We start from the raw sequence: 25,024 nt of genomic DNA, 5'->3' as shown, positions 1-25,024 counted from the left end.
TTCCTCAACTGTAAAATGGATAGATAATAACAGCAACTATTACTTCACAGGGTTGTTCTGAGGATCAAATGAAGTAATGTCGGTAGTGATTAGCACAATGTATAACATGTCGTAGGCCCTTAATAAACAGGCAAAAAGGTCCTAGTTTGGAACCTATTATTTACAAATCAAATGACTTGAGAAGGTCACTTAACTGATACTAGCCTATGTGTTTTCATCTGTAAAATGAGGGAACTGAACATGAAGACTTCTTACATTCCCATCAGCATTAGGAAGCTGTTTGTGGATCTCTTCTGGTAAAAAGGGGGAAAACACTTTTTTAAAAAAGGTGAAGAAAAACCAAGAATAAATACAACTTAGGCAAATGGGGGTTAATCAAAGAAAACAAAACTCAGACAATAAATGGCACTTTTGTAGAATCTGAAGCTAGGAAACACAAAATTCTCTTTTTCTGATGAACATTCAGCTGCTTAAAAGAAAAGGTGCCCCTCACTGGGCAAATGAAGCTCCCCGGAGCCACAGCATCAGCACTTCCATGTCCCCCAGAGGACCATGAAGAAGTCTCCTGTTTTTAGTATCTCAAAGGTAAAAGAGGCAGAAATCCAAAGCATTAAAGGGACAGCAACTCTATTTCCACTATCTTCACTATTCACATTTTATCAGCAAAGTTTTTTGGAGAAAATGGTAATGACCTGGTCATTTATTTCTGGTTGCAGAGGGTCTCTGGCCTGTCCTTTGTCAGAGTTCAGGGCTGGTTAAGTGGGCAAGACGCCTTCACTAACCAGCTAATCCGTGCTGAATCAATGTTATGCTGAAATGCTTTTTGTAAAGTTACTCTACAGATTTTTCTTGAATAGGTAAATATCTCTTAAGAGATTGATGTGATAACAGTTTTCACTTTAAACAAAAAAAAATTTACTAAAATAAAAAGCCTCAAAGCAGAATCAGAAAACAAAAATATCTGGGTCCTGGCTAAAAAAGAGGGGGAGGGGAAGGAAAAGAAGGGGAGAAAGGAACAGAATTTATTAAGCACCTACTATATGCCAGGCTCCACGTTAAGTGCTTTACAATCATTTGATCTTCGCAGCAACCCTGAGAGGTAAGGGCTGTTATTATCCTTATTTTATAGTTGAGGAAACTGAGGCCCAGAGAGAAGTTACTTGGTCAGTGTCACCCAACTAGGAACAGTCACTCCCTAGTTCTGCTACTTCCTGGCTGTGGGACTTTGTCCATGTCATTTCTACTCTGTCTAACTCAGTTTCCCTCTATGTAAAATCAGAAGACTGAACTGGATGATCTATGTGTTCTCTTTGATGGTATTTTGCCTAATGTTACATACCTGATCCCAAAGAAGGTAAGTAAGCACAGTCTTTGGTTTACCTCACACCAGCACAAAGCCTCCGTTCTTCACAGCTGTCATATGCTCAAGTTTCCACATTATGAAGACAGATTATTTCATTTCAATTCTAAGCTAAACAGAGGGTTTTGAAGATAATTGCTGTTAAGGGCGGCACTTGATTTCAATGCCATCATAAAATCATTCTAAGAAATGACACTATTACTCCAGTCTGAGGATCTCACATTCGGCCAGCAAGAGCTCACTTTCCACTGATCCCACCTGCAATGCCTCCTGACAGCAAATTCCGGAGAGCTGTTGTTGCTGAAGGACTCAGCCTACAGCAATTAGCCCAGTAATGAATCTCTTCAAACTGTAAGCCTTGCCACTCTGCGGGTAGAGTCTTGGAGGACCTGGAGTGACTATTCCAGATCCAAATATGGCATCAGAGCAAGACTTGGTGGAGGAAATATTCTTACTAGGAAAACAAAGATCACATGTTCACTACATAAGCTGAAATACCTAAGTTATACTGAAAAACAAAACAAAACAAAACACCAAGGCTCTCTCCAGTTGGCTTTCAAATTCATAACTGGTTTTACTGTGTTTCAAAGATGTTGTTTTTGCTACAAATTGAAGGTTTGTGGCAACCCTGTGTTGGGCAAGTCTGTTAGTGCCATTTTTCCAACACGTGCTCACATCGTGTCTCTGTGTCACACTCTAGCAAGTCTGTCAATATTTCAAAGTTTTTCATTATTATTATATTTTTATTGTGATCCGTGAGCAGTGATCTTTTATGATACTCTTGTAATTGTTCTGGGGTGCAGTGAACCGTACCCATATAAGATGGCAAACTTAATCAATAAATGTTGCTCTAATTATCAACTTGTCTCATCTCTCTCCCTGACTTCAAGCCTCCCTATTACTGAGACATAACAATATTGAATGTAACAGTATTGAAAAATACTATATAAACCAGGGTTTGAGAGGAGTTCTATTGTGGGTAAAATGCTGTAGCATCAAGTGCTACAGAGAAAGAAATCTTTTGCAAAAGGAAGAGTTAATCAACGCAACAAACTTCATTGTTACCTTATTTTAAGACATTGCCACTGCTGCCCCAATCTTCAGTAACCACCATTGTGATTAGTCAAGCAGCCGTCAACAAGGAGGCAAGACCCTCCACCAGCAAAAAGATTACGACTCCCTGAAGGCTCAGATGATGGTTAGATTTTTTTTTTAAGCAATAAAGTACTTTTTAACTAAAGGATGTACATTATCTGTTAGACATGATACTACTGCACAGTTAATAGACTGCAGTCCTGTGTAAACACAACTTTTATATGCACTAGGAAACCAAAAACTTCGTGTGACTTTCTTCACTGCACTATTTATCGCTGTCATCTGCAACACCCCTGAGGGATTCCTGAATATATAAAATATCAGAAAAAGAAAAGGCACACTCCCCGGTCCTCTGATACATCTGTATGCTCCCTCCCCACCCAGATCACAAGCTCCCAGGTCAGGGCACTGTTCTGAATTCTCTTTCTTTTCCCCATATCATTTATATCAGGACTGCTCTCCAAAAGACTAGTATGATGACGTGATCACTCACAAAATACACAGCTCCAAAGCTGCCATGTCCTATTTCTCTGAGATCAGTGAAGAGCTTCTCTGGATCTTCTTTGAAGAAGAGCTCGGCAATTTCTGGGTCCTTCAGGCTGCCCGCTCGGCTGGTTGATGGCATCCTGCTGGGCAGTCAGCTCTCTGACTATCTGGGCTTACACTGCTGTCCCAATCCTTGGTTCATCTGTGTGAATGAAGCCACTTCTGCATTGACTACTGTAAGAAAGGAAAGAAATGATGTGGTAAGACATGGGACTCTCCCAACTTTGGGGTGAGTACATGCTCATTTGATCTTTGCTTTGCTGAGGAGCACACCCCTGCTCTTCTCAGTATGTTCCCTTTCCCCCACCCCTCAATGTCCCCCACAAGAAGAATGCAAACTCCTGAAGAGCAGCTTTTTATGAGGGGGAAGGGGCTACCTAGTATAGGGATCTGCATAAGCAGAGAGCAGGTTTCACACCAATATTCACTGACTTGGTTTGAAATGCATAATGATCTATTATTATTGATTTAGCACAAATTACCAAATAACAAAAGAATTAGTAGCCATAAAATTATCTAGCCTATTCTTAAATTCAACAGGTGTACATCAACTAACTTAAAACAATGACATCTCTCTAAATTGACTATCAACAATCTTTTCTTTTTATGACTCAAAAACCCTTTAAATAACAAGAACCTAGTTCTTTTCTCTTGCAAAAGGGGGGAACAGACCCTAATCTTTCATAATTTTCAGTCCATCAGTCAAGTCATATAATGTTCTAAAGTAACTGGAAGAACTTTTACTTTCTCCTCTACCTACTTTCTATGGTGGGGGTGGGGTCTAGACAGGAAATTTCACTAGTAAAAAAAAAAAATCAGGAATAAGGAAATTCCCTGTAATAATGCAGGTTGGCACCTTCTCTGGAACTTATAGTTTTAGAGAACTGTGAGAATCTGAATACCCTGCTCAGGGTCACACAGTGGAGGTGTCAAAGGCAGCACAGATCTTGCTGTCTCTAAGGTCAGCTCTCCATCCAAAGTCACACTGCCTATGTCAAAATAAAATTTAGCAGAAGTGTACCAAGTGTAAAATATTTAAAATACTGCTATTTATTTTTTAAATTCCTTTGCCAATATGTACTGCTTATATTCATGAAACAACATGGTATATCAGAAAGAATGGGGGAGTCAAGGTGGCCTGAAATATGGTCTAAACTCTGCCAAGGCCTGACTATGGCCTTAGGCAAACTGCTGAATCTTTCTGGATCTCTACTTCCTCACCTATAAAAATCAGGCCCAAAGGTGTCCTGAAAGGCATCTGAAGAAGAGGTCATCAAATCCCATCTCTTCAGAAAAAGAAACTGAAGCAAACGGACTGGATAAATTGCCTAGTTATCACTCTGTGACTATTTAAAATGACACTGTCTGGGTCACCCAGCATTCCATCTAAAGCCTTCTGGATTATTCAATCCAGTCTTTAGCAAAATTATTTAAAATCAAAAATCAGCTACAATTGCAGTTTTCTAACTAGTTCCTATCATATATTCACTTCAGCCAGAAAAAATGTTTTTTCTTTTAAATTCAAAAGCAGTCTTATCCAAAATCATTTTACTTCTTTTCTTGCTTCTCTGGACAAGGTGTCTACTGTATTATAATATGGACAGTTTCAGTTTCTGTAAGGTTTTCAAGTCAACTGTGAAGCAAAGATTGAAAGATCTGATCAAACCTACCCTAGTTCAATTTTGATTCCCATGATCTCCACTCTAGCCTTGCATGCCTTGCATTTGAAACATACAATTATTATCTCTAAGGGCTTCAATGGGCACAGCACAAATGTTACACATCCTTTCTAAAAGCCGTACTTCACTTTTTCCTATCTGCACACAGTGGCCACCTTTGGCGAGGGCAGTAACAGCAGGATCTAAAACACAGGAAATTAACTGCAGCCACTAAATTCTGGGGCCACTCACTCTACCAGCTAACACAATCAACTCCATCACCCTTCAGTTTCTGATTCCCTGACTCGCCTAGTGGAAGACTCCCAGAGCCAAGCACAGGCAAATGAGCACTGACAAGACTGCACCAGGCAGACACTTGAAGCTCACTCAGTTTAAACAGCTGCCACAATCCACTGTAGGAAAGCGCTCCCGTGAAGGAGCTTTCAGGACAAAGTGAACCAGAAAACCCCATAATCATCCTTTCTTTCACATGAAGGGGAGGGGAGAAGCACAACTAAAGAAAATAGAGCACCATTACAGTCTAAAACCCTCAAGCCAGAGGGCTGGCTACAGAGAAGCATTTGAATATGATATGAAAGGCATCTATGTTGTGGCACATGCAAGCTTCTATATAACTAATGCAAGCTATTAAGGCTTATATTATTTCAAATGCTTAATATGGAGTGGGCCAAAAATCATTAGTTAAGTACAGTATTACTTTATTCTAAAAGGCAATGGGAAAGGAGAATTAATCCACCTGGAATTATTAAAGACACGTCATAGGAAAAGTAGAAATTTTAAGCCTATGCTGAATTTCACTTGTGGCAGAAAAGAGGAAGAGGCAACAATAACGACAATAATGTACATTTTTAAAAACTGGGCAGTTCTGTCAATGACTGAGTAATTCCCCTTTAAGAAAACTAGTTGAAAGACTAATGTAAAAATGCTTAATAGGAATGTATGTGTAGAGTATGTATAAGACTGAATCCTGTCTTGGAGAGGGAGTAGGCAAGGAAGGGGAGAAAATTTAGAACTTATGGAAGTGACTGTTGAAAACTGAAAACAAATAAATTAATAAATTTGAAGGAAAAAAGAAAACTAGTTGAAATAAGTTGAAAGGAGGGAAGGACAATTGCTTTTTCATCTCAGATCAAAATAATGAATAAAATAGATTTTTTAACTTTAAGAATTTAACTTTGAAAACGGGCAACTGTTTCCCATTTACAGCATAAAGCCCAACAATGCACAATAACATCAGTCAAACATAATTGAAAGGAGATGGGGGAAGGGCACTAATAGCCAGAGCGCACTCAGTACGGCTGGAGGAATGCTTCTTGGATCAGCGGCAATGATGTCATGTTGTTCATCTTCTAAGAAGCATCAAATTCTTACAAAAAGGACATTGTTGTTCAAAAGCAACTGCTTCAATCCCACAATTCCCTGTTCCCTACATCTGTTAATCAGACAGAGTCCAGGCTTGGAATCAGCCATGATCACAAACCATAATATCCTTGAAAGGAAAAAAAGAAAATCACTCAACCCCAAACATCAAGTTGTCCCTCATTTTCGGACTTTGTATATGCCCTTGAAAATGGACCAGGAAGCCATGTTTTTTACCAATACAAAAATGCATATGTATCCAGCTTACCAACAAGCATTAATAAGGCGATTTACTGCTTTGTTTCACCAGATTTCAAATGACAAAGGAAAGTTAATTTCTATTACTAAAAAAAAAAAGACCCTGAAAAACTAATTCATTATAATTTAAAATGTACTAAACGGCTCTTCTCTAATCCAATTTGTACTTAATGTACAAATACAAATATACTTTCTGAGCATATCAATTGTATTAAACAACTAAACACTGCACAGTAATGCAGTGAAGGGTTATCCTGGACTCCTCGTTTTCACTCATCACATATTCAATCAACTGTCAAATCTTGTAATTTCTATTTCCACAATACCTCTGGATCTACTGTCATCTCTTTACTCACAATGGGCCATTCTAGTTGAGACCTTCATCACCTTTCACCTAGATCATCAATGGGGAAGCTGTGGTCTTGAGGCCACATGGACCCTCTGGGTCCTCAAGTGTGGCCAGAAACCAAACTTGATTTGTTCTGTGAAGTTAGGATTCAAAGGGCCATACTTGAGGGCCTAGAGAGCCACATATGGCGTCAAGGCCGCAAGTTCCCTACCCCTGTGCTATACTATTCCAACAGCACCCTAACTGATTCAACCTCCACACAACTGTCAAAGTGACTTTCTTAACAGAAAGGCCTGATCATGCCCCCCTCTCTATGCAATGAACTACAAAGGCCCCCTTGCCACATTTGGGATCAAATACTTAAAAATCTATCCCTTTACAGCCTGATCCCAATCCTGGATCATTATACATGATTCTCCCTTAAGGAGAAGGACTATATAGTTTCTCAAAGGATTACAGTCTTAATAAGCCTTTAAATTTTGTTCCTGTTCCATTTCCATGCTTTTGTGGGTTGTTTGTTTGTCTCTCCCCAAATCCCCCCATCCCATGCTTGAAACACATTCCTCCCTCCTCACCTTTATCTCTCAAAATCCTTGCTTTCCTTCAAAACTCATCTTAACAGCCACCTTCTGCATGAATTTTTCTGGCCTTCTCAGCTACTGATGTGTTAATGCCCATCTCTCATCTTACATTTAGTGTATATGTACTCATACATTTAGATGGTGTCTCCCCAAGAACATTTAAGCTTCTTGAGGATATGGGCTATTCCAGTTTTGTCTTCATAACCCCAATACCTAGCATGATACCTGGCACTTAACAAATACTTGGCTAATGACTAAAAATCACATTTCAGGACTTCAAAAGATCTAGATTTCACCAGTAAGAGAAAGCTCCATGTTTTCTGAGATTTTTTGGCCAAAAAAATCACCATCTGAAAGTCAACCTTCTGGAACCTTTCCAGACTTAGCTAGGCTGGTCTTTTGCCAAAAAACAGTCTGTGGCTGGACCAATTCTCCTCAACCTGGTAGGACCTTTCATCTGAACTTGTGCTCTGCCAGTAAAAGAGAATTCTGGGTCAACTCTATTTCTCAATGCATAGGAATAGGACTTTGCTGGAAGATGTCTACCAGAGTCAGCAAAGTATATTCTTCATAATAAAATCCTAATAACCAAACTGTGACCACATGCTATCAATTTTGCTAACCTTGAAATTAAGTAGTTTTTGCAGAGTGGGGCATAAAATTAAATTCCAAATATTCTCCTAGTTCCCCACTGAATTCTATTAATATATTCAAGATACAAAAATTCAACAAATGGGAAGTAGAACACATGGTAGACCTATGCATGCCTGTTATCACACTATCAGAAGCAAAGCTTCCCATATATCCTGCTATGTCTGATATATACTAGTCATAAGGAATTGATAAAAACAGGTAGCAAATTCAGCCTGCATTATTACTTGATGTAATCAAGTATGATATCTCAATTTTATAAGTGTAATCTGTAAGTTTTGTTCTTTTAATAATAAATAAAATTATGTATACAGGATTGTAACACCAATGTCATACCCACAGCAGATGCTATGAATATGCATACACATTTCCAGGGTAGATCTGCAAAATATAATAAACTCTCTTCCTCAAGGCAAAACCAAAATATTTATTTAGAACATCACTATTAGGATATCAGGAGGAAAGATTTAGCAAGGTACTTATCACCAATCCATAGAGCACCAACATCTTAAGTATTCCTTCGGTTAGGCCTCCCTACAAACAAGCTCCCCTAGGCAGAATTCCTCCCTCCACCTGCTCTCCCTTGCTTCTCTCTCCCCAACATTCTATTTCAGTTAAAATTAATTAAAATTTGGTAAGCTCCTCCCACAATGGGTTCCATGTGACTCAGGCTGTATCACAACTGTGAGCTGGGCCAGAGCTCAAAACAGGTCATATCGGCCTATTAATGGACATGGAAGATCTTCCTATTCCATTAACATTACAAGAACTGAGGGGTCCAACTGTCTGAATAAGAAAATTTATATGCAGCAGTTAGTTCAATTAAAAAAATATTGTGCATGAATGTTTAAGTTTAAGTCTGATTAAAGCTCGTACGTTTCACAAGTATTCTAGAACCTCAGGACTTGAAACATTCAAGATAAAACAGCAGTAATTGTAGCAGAAAATGCACTGAACTTGTAATCAAGACCTGGATTCAAATTCCAGTCCCAACATTTAAAAAAAATATGTTAGAGCTGAGAAGGGTCTTAGAAATCATTTAATTCAATTGAATCCAATCTGACAAGCATAAAACTACCTCTCACTTATACAATGCTAGGTCCTGTAGATACAAAGATAAAATAAAAAGCAATGCCTTGCTCTCAAAGGGCTTAAATTTTACTGGAGGGAGGGGTGCACAAAATGTAAACAAATACGTATATGTGATAATTTGAGGACAGTACGAGCCATAACAAAAATAACTGCAATCTTCAAAGGCTTCCCATAGGTGGTGTCATAAGAGCGCAGTCTAGAAGGAAGCTAGGTAAATAAGAAGGAGGAATTTTAAAGCACTGGAGACAATCTGTACAAAGGCCCAGAAGTAGATGAAGTGCCAGGTTCAAGGAAAGAAAAATGGGCAGGTTCACATTTGGTTGGAATATGGAATATACAAATGAGAGTGTTGAGCTGACAGGGGCAACATAATGAAGGATTTTTAAATTTATCTTATTCACTGGTACTAAAGAAGCCCCTGAAGTTTCTTGAACAGGGGAATGAAATCAGATCTCTGTATGTGGTGATAATGTTTAATATAAAATTTTGGAATAATCTCTTTGTTCTCTCTGAAGTAAACTCAGAGAGTGCCTCTTCCTATGTCAGCAAAAGCCAGCCAAGGCCGACTCTACACTCCTTAAGGAGACCTTTAACCTAAGACACTATATCTTGAATAATGGGACTTTCCTTTGATCTATAGACATATACTATGTTATGGCGTATTAATGATAAAGAAAATATAGACATCTTAGATCATAATTTCTATTGAACATTGTTTACCCTTTCCTATGTCAATTATCTGTTTAAGGGAGGAAGCCTGCCACTTACTAGTGGTGGGGTTTCTTTCCTTATCATCGAGACATATGCTTACCCAGCTTGGAATCTCAAGGCCTGACTAACATTGCTTTGTTAATTGTCCTGTCTTACTGAATTTATGATTTGCTTAATTAGGAGAGTTTCTTTCTCATGGCAAAATGTACTTAAGACAGATGATTTCTGTACTAGATAGAGTCACCTCTGACTCCATAGCGCTATGTAACTGTTTTCTTTATGGGGAATTGATCAATTAATTAATTAAATCATAAAATGTATGCATTTAGCCTGTTGCCTTTCTTAACCAAGTTTTCAGGTCAACAGTGGAGAACAGCCCACAAGGTGAGTCTACAAAGGAAGGCAATTTGTTGCAAGAGTCTAGGAAAGAACTGATGAGGGAAGGCTTAACAAATAGAGTGGCTCCACTGAGAACGGAAATATGCGGGTAGATACAATTTATATTATGAGGAATCTGAGGGTGGGGGCAGTACAGGAATGTGGAGAGTCAAAGACCACCTTCACTTTGCCAGCCTTGGTAAATGAAGGCATGGAGGTGCCTTCATAAGAAATAGGGAAGTTTTGAGGAGGGGTGGGTCTGTGGGGAAAATAATGAGTTCCACTTTGGATTTGGATACGTTGAATTTAAGAAGCCTATGAAATATTCAGGTAGAGATGTCCAATAGGAATGGTAGCGTGAATAATGTGGCACTGAAGTTCAAAAGAGAGACCAGCACAATCTATATAGATATGAGTCACACAACAGGACTCACAGGAAGCAGATGAGGAAACTGAGGGACCTAGTTTTGTAAACACAGACAACAACTCAGCCTCTCTGCCACTCAGTTTTCACTACTTTAAGGGTCAGAGAATACTTGCTCTACCTCCTAGTAGGGTTGTGAAAGACTGTTTTGTAAACCACAAACTGACATATAAATAGGAATTGTTAGAGATCATTTAACCTTTTGTTGCTCCAGGCAGATTTGTCCAGGTAGAGGGAGTGCCCTCCCCTAGAATCCACTATAACAACAAAATTACAAGGTTTATACCTTACTGAAATTAGATAAAATATCTGACTGAATTTTCCAGTTTTCACTTAAGATATCTGGCATCATTTCAAATTAAAGACGCATGCCAGGTGTATGAATTTCTGTAAAGTAATTAGTGAATCAGTACTAGAGAAAAAACCACCAGCTCCATGCTTTGGTCCAGGAATTCTGCTGACTTTACACTGTGCTTTCATGATACCTGTGTGTACGTGTGCACATATGTAAAAGGGATAGAGACTGTGCCTCTGACTTCATTAGCAGAGGAAACATATGCTAAATACATATTAATGCTATTTATAATTAGTACATAACCAAATAATTTTGTCCCCAAGGATGGCACTGAAACTACTATTAAGGAACTTTACTAAAATTCAAGCTATTATGTCTAAGGCATTCATCAAACTGGGAAATTGGTTAAGTCAGGAAGGATAAGGACTGAACCTGTGATGTCAGTGGTATCAAGAACTGCAAGATGAAAACATTCCCTCTAACAAATGCAGGGAGAGACTGAGGAACTTGTCCAGAATCACAGTCAGTACATGCCAAACAGGACTTAACCTCAGGTCTTCTTGGTTTTGAGGCTGGCTCTCTAGTCATGATGCCATAATGTCTTTACCTACACACCTAGCATCTTGAATGAAAACTGAAATATTTGGTAAAATATCTGGTCAAAGTTAAAAGCCTGAAGGAAATTGAGAAAAAAAAAATCCCACCTCTTCAGCAAAGCCTTCCCCAAGTTCTAGCCCTAAAACACTAAAAAATGAATGAGAAAACTGTCATCTGGTGTCATAAGAATTGTTTACAAAGTAAAGGAAGCTGAGAACTCCAGCAACCAAGTCATGGGTTTGGGAGAGATCTTTTCTAATTCATGCCACAATCTCAAGGTTACCCTCAGGCTAGTTAAACAACTAAGGGGTTGGTTTGTTTTTTTTAAAACTCTAGAAGAGATCATCAAATCTAGATAGATTATTTGATACTGTTGCCAGCTTAGCTCTTTGGCCTCTCCTGAGATGGGCATCAATTACACAATATGTTTGAAGCATGACCTGTTACAGTATCTCCCTTTATGAAAGCCACTATCTTTGACCTGCATACTAATTTACACACTTGGCATATTAAATCTGTCTAGCTGGGTCTTCCTCCTCTACCATATTTAGCAACATCAGTTATACTTTGGTACGTTAGCCAATTTCTCCAAAAGAGTATGTTAAATTTAAGCCTTCCTAGTTTTCTGACTTTCTACCTCCTTTTATTTTTACTTATCCTTACTTACTTTACTTATAAAGTAACTTCATTTTCTGAATTATACTGAATGTGTTTTTCAGCCAAAACTTTTCCTAGATAAGACATTTAGTGAAGCAGTTCCCTTTTTAAGCTCAACTGGCCTTATTTATATTTGGTTGTTTTCTTTCCAAATATCACAAGAACATATATATGTTTGTATATTAAAACATGTATGTACTGGGATACATACACAACCAGCAAGGTGTCATAGAAGCAAATATATAAAATACAAATGCATTTTAAAGTGCATTTATGAAATGCAAATCCATTTTTTAAAAAGTGAAACTTTTCTAAAGTAGATGTATAGAAAGCCAGGGCTGGAAGAGAACTTACAGATACTATCTGGGCCACACTCCTCACTTTAGAAGAAAAGGAGGCTCAGAGTGGCACCTGATAAAACCCAGTTAATTAGAGGCAAAGTAGGGATAAATCCTGGGCAAGTATCTATATTACAACTACTTCTCTTCTAAAGGAGACAAATATACTGTACACCCAACATATGATAAACATACATGAAGATACTAAAAAAAATCCTCCACGTATTTGACCTAAAAAGAAATGTTAGAGTTGAAACAAGAATTAAACACCGAGTAAAATGTTTGTCTTTGAATTTGGGGAGACAGTTTTCTTCATAAAAAAAAGCAAGAAATTTAAAAATAATACTTTTAAAAAAAAAGTTTAGCCTGTGAGAAGAGCTGGGAAAATGATTTTCTCCCTCTTCTTTACAGAGGTAGGTTACTATGGGTGTGGCATCGTGATGGTGGCCTGGATTGGTCTGGCTGAACTACTGAAGTTTTTCTTTTTATTATTTGTTACAAAGGATGGGAGGGGTGGATGCAGAAGGAATATATTCAGAAATCAAACTAATGCAAAAATAAATACCACCAATAAAGGTCGGGTGAAGAATCTGAATATTTTAGTCTGAAGGGTGGAGTCTCCAATGGAATGGTTTTGTTCATTTTTATTTGCTATCTCTGCCTCTCTGCTAAGTTCCTCCTCTAAAAAGGAAAAGAAAGCCATCCTCAAGAGAGGTTACAAACAGGAAAAGGCCCCAGAGAGGCGAGGGACAGGCAAAGGCAGTGACAATTCCTTGTCCCAGACTCTTAACTAGGGCAATTCCACTGGTGCCTGTTCTATGTGGATTCGGGCTGTGCTCTAGGGGAGCTGCGAAGCTACGGTGCTAACGTAGAAATGCCAAGGATTAAGTACACGAACTGCTTAAATTCAAGGGGTTCCAAAGGATGCCCATTTCTTCCTGCCCTTCTTCACTTGTCTATTTTCTGCTGAGGACTGTACCACTATCCTTTTACCCTTGAGTCATGGAGTGATGCTCCCCTCACCAGGTCCCACATCTCGAAAGCTCGTGACCTCCCCCCTGGGTTATCACAGCTTCCTAAGAGGTTCCCCTCCTCTCATTCACTTCCAGTCTCTCCAAGCTATTCTCCACAGAGCTGCTAACCTGATACTCCAAAAGGTCCAAGCTGACTCTGGCTAAGCTCAAGCATCTTCAGTGCTCTCTATCTAGCAAGCTCTTAGGAGAAAAGAGAAACTCCTCTAGTTAGCACTGACAGCCCTTCACAATCTGGCACTGGGACGACCTTCCCACAATCATTTCAAGTTACTCTCCCTCATCCACTCTAGACTCAAGTCAAGCTGACTTCTCTGTATCCATGCCCTGCTCCCTCTGACACAAAGAAAACATTACATCTCCCACCTCCATGACATTATCAAGACTATCCCATATGTATGCCCACCATGCTCTCCTTCCTCACACAGACCGCATGAAACCCTGGCTCACTTAGAGGTTCAACTCAGGAACCACCTCCTGTACAAGGCCTCTCCTGAATTTCCTCCTACTACCCTCTAATATAGTACTTGTGCTTGCTTTATATGTGGCAACTCTCTAAGATGCAAAGTTGCAGAACAGCTGACAAACTTCAATGGTAGAGGGAGTTTCCCTGTACTGGTGACACAGATGGGGATATATACTGTATTTGCTTGTGCACAGGAAGCCTTGGTGTAGAGAAGAAAGCACTGCCTTCAAGTCAGAGAAATTTCAACCCTGTTCTATTCCTGTTTCACCTTGGGCAAGTCACTGAAACTCTCCAGAGCTCAGGCTCTTCATTTCCAAAATGAAGGGGCAGTACTGGATGGCCTTTAAGGTCCTTTGCCTCTAGGATCCTTGGACGCTTTCTCATGTAACTGCCAACACACCCTTCAGTACAGTGTTAAGGTTCTTCCTAAAAAAATTCCCAATGGACTCGAGGCAAAATGCCTTCCACATCCAGAGAAAAAACTATGGAATTGGATCACAGAGTGAAGCAGACCATTTTCTCGTGTTATGTTTTGCTTTCATGATTTCTCCCATTCATTTAAATTCTTCTATGCAACATGACTAAGGTGAAAATGTATTGAATAAATAATGTATGTGTAGAACCCATAAAAGACTGCACACCATCTTGGGGAGAGAGGGGGAGTGAAGCGGGAAGGTGTGGGAGGGAGGGGAAAAAAATCTAAGAGATATGGAAGTAATTCTAGAAAACTGAAAACAAATCAATTAATTTTTTAAAAAAGACGATTAAACTCCTTGAAAGCAGGAACGTGGCTTTTCTTTAGGTGTTACTGGGAGAAAAGAAAGGATCAAAGCTGGACCTTTGCTTTAAGTGGATGAGACAGGATGAGAGAGAGGAAAGCAGGCAGAAGTATCCAATCCTATTTTGCTGTTCCAAACCAGGAGCAGGAATCTAAGAGGACCAAGGGAGTACCAGACTGGCATTGATAAATCTAACTCACCTGAAAGTTGTGACTGCTGAGCCAACAACAACACGTGGAAAATCACAGAAGAAAGACAAGGGGCCACAAGGTTGGAGAATGGCAAATGTCCCAATTTTCCAAAAAAAATGGAAGAGAACATAGTTTACAACTATAGGACAATTAGTGAGATTGACTTCAATTCCTGGGAATTTTGTAGAACAAACAGATCATTAAAGAAATGATTGGTGAATATCCAAAAAGGGAAAGTGATTACAATGAGCCAGTATGACTTCATCGAGAACAGGTCACGCCAGAATAACCTCATTTTCTTTTTTGACATTATAACTAAACTAGACAAAGAGGATGATCTGGATATTAGTTTACCTAGATTTAAGGAAAGTTTTGATAAAGTATCTCATACTATTTGTTTGCAGAATATGGAGAGATATTAACTAGTGGACAATATAATCAGATGAATTCATAGTGATTGAATGGAAACCACTCAAAAGAGTCATCATTAATTGTTCAAGGTGATAAGAAGGTTTCCATGGAGTACTCTGTGATCTGTGCTTAACCTTGTGCTATTTAACATTTTTATCAATGACCTGGACAAAGGCATAGATGGCATAATACACTGATCCAATATGTAGTGCCACAAAGGTGGGAAGGATTAACTAACACACTGAATAATGAATTCAGGATGCAGAAAGACCTTGAGAGGTTTAATTATTGGACTGAATCTAATAAGATGAAAATTCTATAGGGATCAAATGTAAAGTCTGGCACTCGTACAAAAAAACTTACATCACAAACGTAAGATGGGGAGAGGGATGGGGGGGTAGGCTGTGGCAAGCAGGGCCAAAATGGCAGGGAAAAAGGCAGGAACTAACTTGAGCTCTCCCCTCCAAACAACTTTAAAGAATGCCTCAAAAGGAATTCTGGAGCAGCAAGACCCACAAAAGGAGAGGGTAAAACAACAATTTTCCAACCCAAGACAACTTAGAAGGTCAGCAGGAAAGATCAATCACACTAGGGTGAAAGTAAGAGCCCAGACCAGCATAGGCTACAGAAGCCAGCAGTAACGTATGATGATCAACTGTGAATGACAGAGCTATTCTGAGCAATTTAAGACAATTCCAAAGGACTCATGATGAAAAATGCTATCCACCTCCAGAGAGAGAACTGATGGAGTCAGAACGCAGATCAAAGGATACTTTTTTTAACCTTTATTTTGGCTGTTTTTCTTTCACAACATGACTAATATGGAAATGTTTTGCATGACTGCACACATATAACCTATAGCCAATTGCTTGCCTTCTCAGAAAGGGAGGGAAGGGCAGATGGGAGAAGAAATTTGCAACTCAAAATTTTTAAAAAATGCTAATTGTTTTTACATGTAGTTGGGGGAAAAGAATAAAGCGTATAAAAAAGTGTAAGATAAGGAGCCATGGGAGAGACAACTCCTGTTTGGAAGAGGATCTGGAAATTGTAATGGCCTAATAGTAACAACTACAGTTGTTCGGCTGTTTTTCAGTCACATCTGACTCTTCGCGGCCTCTCTGGGGTTGTCCTGGCAAAGGCACTAGAGTGGTTTCCCTCTTCAGTCCATTTTACAGATGAGGAAATGGAAACAAACAGGACTGAATGACTTGCCCAAGGTCACACAGCTAAAAAGTTTCTGAGGCCTGATTTGAACTCAGCAAGATGAGTCTTCCTGACTCCAGGCCCAGAACTCTATCCACTGCACAACCTCTCTCTCTCTCTGTATGTATGTATATGTATATATGTATGTATGTGCGTATGTATATATACATGTATACATATATATGTATTTGCATTTATATACCATCTAATATGTGTCAAGCGTGTCCAAATATGATCTCATTTTACCTTCACAATAATCCTAGGAGGTAGGTACTATTATTACCCCCACTTTACAGATGAGAAAACTCAGGCAGTTAAAAGTTAAGTGACTTTCCCAGGTTCACATAACTCACAAGTATCTGGGGCTACATTTGAACTCAGGTCTTCCTGACTGCAGATCTAGCAGTCTATCTATTGTGCTTTCTAGTCAGCAGTGTGATCTAGGAACCACAAAAGCTAATTTGATATTGGGCTAAATTAAGAGAGCCATAGCTTCCAGGAATGAGTTGATGATCCTACTGTATTCTACCTGTATCAGATTTCTTGAGGAATAGTATCTTCAGTCTGGAGCATCATGGTTTAAGGCCTTTGGTAGATTAGCCAGTGTCTACAGAACACAATGAGCCTGGTGAAGGGCCTTGAGTCCATGTAAAAAGGGTCAGTTGAAGGAACTAGGAAGGTTTAGTCTGAAAAACTTGAGTGGTAATAGGGGAAACTCAAACTCTGTTATCCTTATCTACTTAACATACTGATGGGTGTTTTGTGGGTACCTGTGTAATAGTCAAAGTGTCTTACGGTCAGGCCATTTCCTTTTCCAATCATACATTTTCCGTATGACAGTCTTAACTTTGCAATTTCAGGCCTGAATCAAAGTAGTACTCAGTATGCCTAAGACAAACAGCAACAAATGCTCCTCAAATCAACTCAGTAATTCATGCTGTGAAAATAATACAAGAAGTAATTAAGACAAATTCAAATAAGGGAGGTTATTAAGTTACTATAGTAGCTTCTATCTGCAAGGAATGAATATGTGTTTTCAACTTTATTCCCCCTAAATGTCAGTCCTTTGGCTACAAAGCCTCCACAAAGACTGTGAGATAGAAAATAGAAAGTATTCTCCTGCCCTTCACTTTTTAACAGATGAGGAAACTGAAATCCAAAAAGGCTATTAAAATGATTTTACTCCAGGGTCTGACAGCACTAAGAACTGAACTCAGGATCTCCTGACTCTACTTCTCACATTACATGGTCTCTATTTTTCACATTACAATTTAACTACATCATGTGACAATTCTATTAAATAATTTTAAACATTTTTAGATTTACAAACATTTTTGCTGGGTGACACTACCTGTACAATCTGATAGTTTCCAGGAGAGATCATATGACCAATATGATACACACTACCTGATATTCAAGTAAAATTAAATTAGCCAAGTATGTCTGAGACGATCTTCTGTGTTATTTAGTCTGGCAGAAGGGTACAATATTAACTGATTGTCTGACTTTCAGAATCCAAAATGAATATGCAGCCAAGTTCTGCTTATTGAGAATAGTGATAGAATGGGTTAAGATTTGACTGTACATACAAACTTTGCATAGTTTAACCTGGGCTCTCCCCCGCTGTATTTTTTCTTTTCTTTTTCTTTTTTTTTTTTATTAAATTTTTAATTTTGGGTTACAAATTTTCTGTATTTTTTCAAATGGGGGGGAAGGGAACTAGAGTTTCATGTGCTGGACATTTTTAATATGATGGTTAACAAGATTATTTCAAGCCAATTTATATAAACTAGTTTGTAGGAGTTCATTTTGCTACCACATCAAGCTTTTTGCTTATTAGTTCTTTTAATAAATATGACAGCAGCACTAAATTACAATAACAAACCTAACAAGAAAATTTCAAAATTTACCATCTTGGAGCAATGGAAACATAAAAGGAAAAACATCACTGACTCCCTCCAAACTGTGACTTATTTATCTTCTCTCCCATCCCAAAGTTTTTAGTCTCCATTTTCAAATTTTACAAGTTCTGGTTTCATTTTTTGAGACTGGTGTCAGGAGAATCTTTTAAACTTCTATCTAGTAGAGGTTGATCAGTGGAACAGACTAGACAAGAAAACAGAAATAATATAACTTAATAATCCAGTGTTCAATGAACCAGAAAATATAAATTGCTTAGGAAGAACTTATGAGATAAAAACTGCTGGGAAAGCTGGAAAGCTGCCTGGCAGAAATTAGGCTCAGACAGACAGCAACACCTTACATTATATACCAGAACACATTCTAAATGTAATGACCTTAATATTAAAGATCATACTATTAAAATATCAGAAAAAATCAGACTATATCCCTCTTATTTGGGGAGAATAGATAAATTTTTAACTATACAAGGGACAGAGGCAATTACAAAAGATAGAATAGATTAATTACATGAAACTAAAAAACTTCTTCACTGTCAAAATTAATGTACCTAGGATAAGAAGGAAGTGGTTAAATGGAGAAAATGTTTTTTTTTAACCAAATTGTTCTAATAAGGGCTTGTTTGGTATTCAAAATAGAGAAATAATTTATACTTTATATGTAATGTGTGTATATGTATATACATGTATGGGTATAATACACACACACACACATTTGAGACAGGTTAAAAACCATTCCCCAATAGATAAGTATTCAAAAGATATGAACAAACCGTTCTCAAAAAAATTATAAACTATTAAATAACCATAAGAAAGAACGTTCCAAAAACACTGATAAAGAGAAACAACCTTTAACTTCACCTCACACCGGCAAATCTGCCAAAGATGAGAAAAGATGGGCACAGTCCATGTTGGAAAGGTTGTGGGAAGATAGGCATATTGACATATTGTCAGGAGAGCAGTGAATCATCACAAACACTTTGGAAAGCAATTCTGAATTATGCAAATAAAGCAATTAAATTGTCCACATCCTTTGACCTAGAGACCATAAGTCCAATGACTTCTACCTATACCCCAGGGAAGTCGTTGGTAAGAAGTTCCCCAAAACACTGCTTTGCTGTGGTTCAGTCATTTCAGCTGCGTCCAACTCTCTGTGACCCCATCGGAGGTTTTCCTTCTCCAGCTCATTTTATAGATGAGAGACTGAAACCAACTTCTACAGCAAGGAAGGACTTGAACGCAGGTCTTCTTGGCTCCAGGCCAGGCACCGCCAGTGCTGCCCAGAATACTGACAGCAGCACTTTTTGTGATAGCAAAGACCTGGACACAAAGCAGATGCCAAATGACTGGAGAACAGCTAAACAAAGTGTGACGAATGTAATGCAGCATGCTGCAGCATGATACGTGTAATGAAGACAGAGAAACATGGGAAGATGCACATGAACTAAAACAGAGTGAATTAAGAATAGCCAAGAAACAATATGTGTAACCACCACTATGGCGCAAACAGAAAGAAAAACCACATGCACAAACAAAAGGAAATACTGCAAAATTATAAAGAATACGCATGGATTTCAAGCAGAGGCAGGAGAAGACATATCGACAATGCAACTCTGCTAAGGCAGGAGGCCCACAAATGCTGCATGCTGCAAACATTTTTAAACTTTTTTTCATGTTCTTTTTACCTTTAGTATATACTATTTGTTATATAGGATGGCTCTCTGGGAAGAATGAGGTGGGGGCATAGCAGAGGAGTTTCTGCTGGTGATGGTGATGTAAAAAAAAAACCCCAAATACCTCAATAAAACCAAAAAAAAATTCCTATTTACTAGAGCCCAACTCAAATTCTTCTTCCTAGTTTAGAAATCATTCCCTAAGGACTTCACACAGCACTTTTTCTTACAATTTCTAATAAGCTTATCAGGTTATTGTGAAATACATCTCTGAGTTTCATTCTCTACTAAATTCTAAGCTACAAAGGTCCAGTATTATCAAAACTTTCAAATCTCTTTAGTTTCATATAAAACACTTCATATGAAAGGAATAATTACTTGTTGATTTGATGGCCTCATTATCTGAAAAGAGGGGCGTTGAGTTATAAAGGTTTTTCAATAAAAGAAATCTGTGTGTAGTTGATCAAGTCTATAAGATAAGAGGGCAAAAGAGAACTCTTCAACCTCCAGATTTTTTAAAATAATACTCTGAACATCCAAAAAAAGGGGAAAGGACCTATTTGTACAAAAATATTTGTAGCAGCTCTTTTTCTGGTGGCTAAGAACTGGAAATCAAAGAGATAGATGCCCATCAATTGGAGAACAGCTGAACAAGCTGTGGTATATGATGGAAATGGGATATTATTGTGCTATAAGAAATGACAAGCAGGATGATTTCAGAAAAACCTTGAATGACTTACATGAACTGAAGCATAATGAAGTGAACGGAACCAGGAGAACATTGTACATGGTAACAGCAATATTATTCGACAAAGCACTGTAAATGACAACTATTCTCAGCCATGCAAAGATCCAAGATAATCCCAAAGGACTAATGAGGGAGCATACCATCTGCCTCCAAAGAACTGATAAATGTATTTGAATACAGACTGAAGCATGCTATTTTTCACTTTCTTCTTGTACAAAATGACTAATATGGAAATGTTCTACACAATTGCACATGTAAAATCTCTATCTGGTTGCTTACCTCCTCGGGAGAAGGAGAGCTAGTGATAGGATTTGGAACTCAAATAAATAAAATTTAATTTAAATAAATTAAATTCAAATTTAAATGTTTAAAAATACAAAAAAAGAATAGAACCAAAGAAAACATATATAAGCAGGATAAGCTTCAAATGTTTTATGATTAAGTTTTTAATATACTTAAACAGAAAAGAAAAAACAATACTTTGAAGTGTGATATTAAATAAATGCTATCTTTTCTCCCCAAATTTCTAATTCTTTAGTAACAGAAATACACACAAATTGTAGAAATTTTCAATCATTCTATTCTGCAAAAGCCATTCAATTTGCAGCATTTAGAAAAGAGGAATGAAGTTAGTAAAGAGATTATTTCAATCCATTCTCTGACAAATACTTTTATCTTACGCTATGGTAGGTTACCTATCTGAAAAAGGAAATGGTAAATCACTCCAGTATCTTGCCAAGAAAACCCCAAATGGGGTCACAAAAAGTTGGACATGACTAAAAACTACTAAAAAACAACAAAGTTACCTGTAAAAAGTCAACAGATACTTCAGAGTATTTCCAGTGCAAGCTACAGAGCACTGGACTTGAGTCAGGAAGAGTTCAGTTCAAATCTGGTCTGTCACTTACTAGCTGTGTGAGCCTGGGCAAGTCACAGCCTCTGTCTCCTTCAGTTTCCATTTTTGTAAAAATGAGGATAATAATAGCACCCATCTCCCAGGGCTGTGGTGTGGATCAAATAAGAAATTTGTTAAGCACTTTGAAAACCTTGTTGTTACGTATTATTATTATTAACTAGGTCAGGAAAACTGGAGTCAAATCCAGCCTCAGACACTAATATTATGACCCTGGGCCAATCACTAAACCTCTCGTCTGTCTCGGTGTCCTCATCTGTAAAATGGGGATAATAACAGTACCCACCTCAAAGGAACGATATGAGGATCAAACCAGATAATATCTGTGAAGCTCTTCACACAGTGGCCTTATCATGATGATGGTTTGATTCTATTACCGGTTGTTCCCATTCTCAGCTTCCACCTCCTCCCCCACTCCACACACACAGCTTTAGCTTTCATTACATTATGTCTCAGTATGAAAGCATAATGAACTACAGAAATGGTTCTCAAACTTTTTTATCTCAGGATCCATTTACCTTCTTAAAAATTATTGAGGACTCCTTCCTTAGAGATTTTGTTTCTGTTGAGTGTATCTATTGATATTCACCATGCTGAAAATTAAAACTGATAAAATTTTAAAACATTCATTTAAAAATAACAACAAACCCATTACACTGTTAGCATAAATAATGTTTTTATGAAAAATAACTATCTTTTCAAAAACTAGTAAGAAGTGGCCCTGTTTGACATATTTCTACAAATCTAACGTCTAACATAACAGAGATCACCAAGGGTCTTTGAAAAACCCCGCAATTACACAATAAATAGGAAGATACGCCCATTTGAATTTTTTGAAAATGCATAGGCATCAAAACACTGCTGTTTACCCTTTAATAATATCACATGGTATGTGTTTTTCCAATCATCAATTATTTAGCAATGTAAACCTAATTAAGACTCTAACTATTTCAGGCTATTTCCAAAAGCCACAAAATCTAAAAACTATTTGGAGGAAGATGAATGTTATCCTGTAAGTTGAGTACTATGCATTCACTAAATAAAGGCAAATGGCTTACTCAGGGGATCCCTTCTTCAAAGAAACAGTTCAGGGCTGGCACTTTGTTCTGGGGTTTTGCTTCTGGCTCTGCATCCTTTTCCAAACTGTGCCTCAGCTGCCTTCTCACCCTCAGACCTCCCTCAGTGCTTGCAACCTCTCACGATGGGGAACTGGGAAGGGGTGAGAGGAAGGGAGGAATCATCCCCTTAACCCCCCGCAAGGACAGTCCCCTTTCACTCCTCTTCCGGCTTTGTTTCTCTCTCTCTCTCAACTTTGCCAACATGCCCTACTTCCCTTTACCCCCCAGCCCTCTCCTTTTCGAATTCCCCCATTAGAATGTCGGCCTGTTGAAAGCAGGGTCTTTTTGCCCATATCTGTATCCATAAAACTGAACTCATGGTAAGCACATGGTAAGAACTTAATAAATGTTTGTTGACTGACTCATAAAAAGTTTCTACATGTAGACCATCAGCACTGTGGCACAAGGAGATAATTTTTAGGCTTCTTTTTCACTTGGGTTTAAACACAAAGAAATAAACCTATAATTTCAACAATACTAACTTCAAAAATACCTCAAGTTATAATGACCTGATTCAAATGCTCATCTGAGTTCCACTTGATTTAAAGGGTATGTCACTTTATTTGAGAACCACAAGATGCATTTTTTTCTGATGCCAGACTGCTGATCTAGGTTAACTAGACCTCAACCCGACATCTTAATTTTAAAAAATTTTAATACCTAATACATAATAAATGACTACTATTAGACTTTGGGGGAGAAGCTGCTAGCATCAAACATATTCACAATCATATTATTAGGACAAAACTGGCTTAATTTAGGAACTTCCAAGGCTAATAAAAATACTATTCAGCTTTCACCATAATTATTTTCAACTTAGAGAATATGAAAAAGGTAATCGACATTTTAGATAAGCAAACTCTCATTTGGTTACTAAGGAAAAAGTACACTATAAACCTAAAAAATGATTTTTATTAGCACTTAGCTGAATTTGTCCTTCACCCCCATCAGTTATTTTCAAGGGTTTGCTGTTGGATCTGGCCTCTTATCAAGGGTATTTTAGCTGCTTCATATGTAAGCCTTTCACTAACCTTGAGAACAGTGATAGCTGGCTTCGATCAATGGAAGGAAATAGCAAAAGCTAGTAATCCTAACATAGCATTCACTGTACATTTGAGATGTACTAATCAGCTGGGTTACTGGGGACTTGGGCCCAGGAAGCCCATTTCTTTAATCTAATACTGTATCAAGTGTTAACTTCTGGTGTGCTATAAAATATTACTGAACTATATTATCATTATATTATATTCACAGGAAGAAAATTTCTTCCCTGTTCCTGAATTTCTGACTGTAGAACTACCCAGAATTGCTAAGTAAATCCTTTTCTCAGGACCCAGGAGAGGTGGAATCAGAACTAGGTATTTGGTTAGAATCAGGGATTGGTCTTGGGAGCAAAAAGTTAAAAACAGAAAAAAGAAAAGGCTATCTCTACTTGGCACCTCTACTTCCCAACTGTTTGCAAATATTTCACTGAAAGTGCTCTCTCCAAAGTTACCAATGATCTCTTAAGAGCCAATCTGATTGGCTTTCTCTTGACCACTCTAGCCAACTGCTTACCACCTTCTCCTTCTAGACATTCTTCTTGGGTTTCTTTACTTCTCTCTCAGCTCTACTTCCACCTGTCTGACTTCTCAGTCTTCATCCATGCCATGTTACCTAATAATAACTTTTCTTTTAATAATAAAATCTTTTGGGGGGGCGGAGCCAAGATGGCGGAGTAGAAAGACGCACATACACATAGCTCTGAACCCACAACCCATAGAATGGCTACAGGGAAGTAACTCACGGCGAATTCCGCACCCAGAGGCCACGGAACATAGGAGCGAGGGAGATTTCTGTTCCAGAGAGACCTGCAAACCTCTCGCGGGGGGTCCTTCGCGCCGCGGACTGGGCGCCGGGACTGGGAGCTGAGTGCAGCCCTGCCGCGGCCGCGGCACCGAGAGGAAAAGATCCGAGCAGGATTCACAGACAGGATCTCCAGCGGCCACGCGGGTCCCTCCACCCACAGAGGGATCTGCAAACCTCTCACAAAAGGTCCGTCGCGCTGCAGACACAAAGCCCAGCCCAGACCTGCTGCGGCCACGGCTGCGGCACTGAGAGAAACAGATCCGAGCAGGCTTCAGGGACGGGATCTCCAGCGGCCGCACAAGTCCCTCCACCCACAGGTGACAGGGGTGGGTGAGAGAGTCTCTTTGGCGGGTC

General features: G+C 38.6%; 1 protein-coding gene across 1 annotated transcript in view; it reads right to left on the bottom strand.

Annotated features, from left to right (window-relative positions):
• TAOK1 (TAO kinase 1) overlaps nt 1–25,024 on the bottom strand; it is a 153,920-nt gene that overhangs the window by 65,271 nt on the left and 63,625 nt on the right. The window contains 1 exon segment of the mRNA XM_072639833.1: nt 2,949–3,175. Coding sequence (XP_072495934.1) covers nt 2,949–3,080 — 132 coding nt within the window. The 5' untranslated portion in view covers nt 3,081–3,175.

The sequence above is a fragment of the Notamacropus eugenii genome, chromosome 2 (assembly GCF_028372415.1).
Source record: "Notamacropus eugenii isolate mMacEug1 chromosome 2, mMacEug1.pri_v2, whole genome shotgun sequence".
Lineage (NCBI taxonomy): Eukaryota > Metazoa > Chordata > Mammalia > Diprotodontia > Macropodidae > Notamacropus > Notamacropus eugenii.
This window is presented reverse-complemented; position numbering and strand designations above follow the sequence as displayed.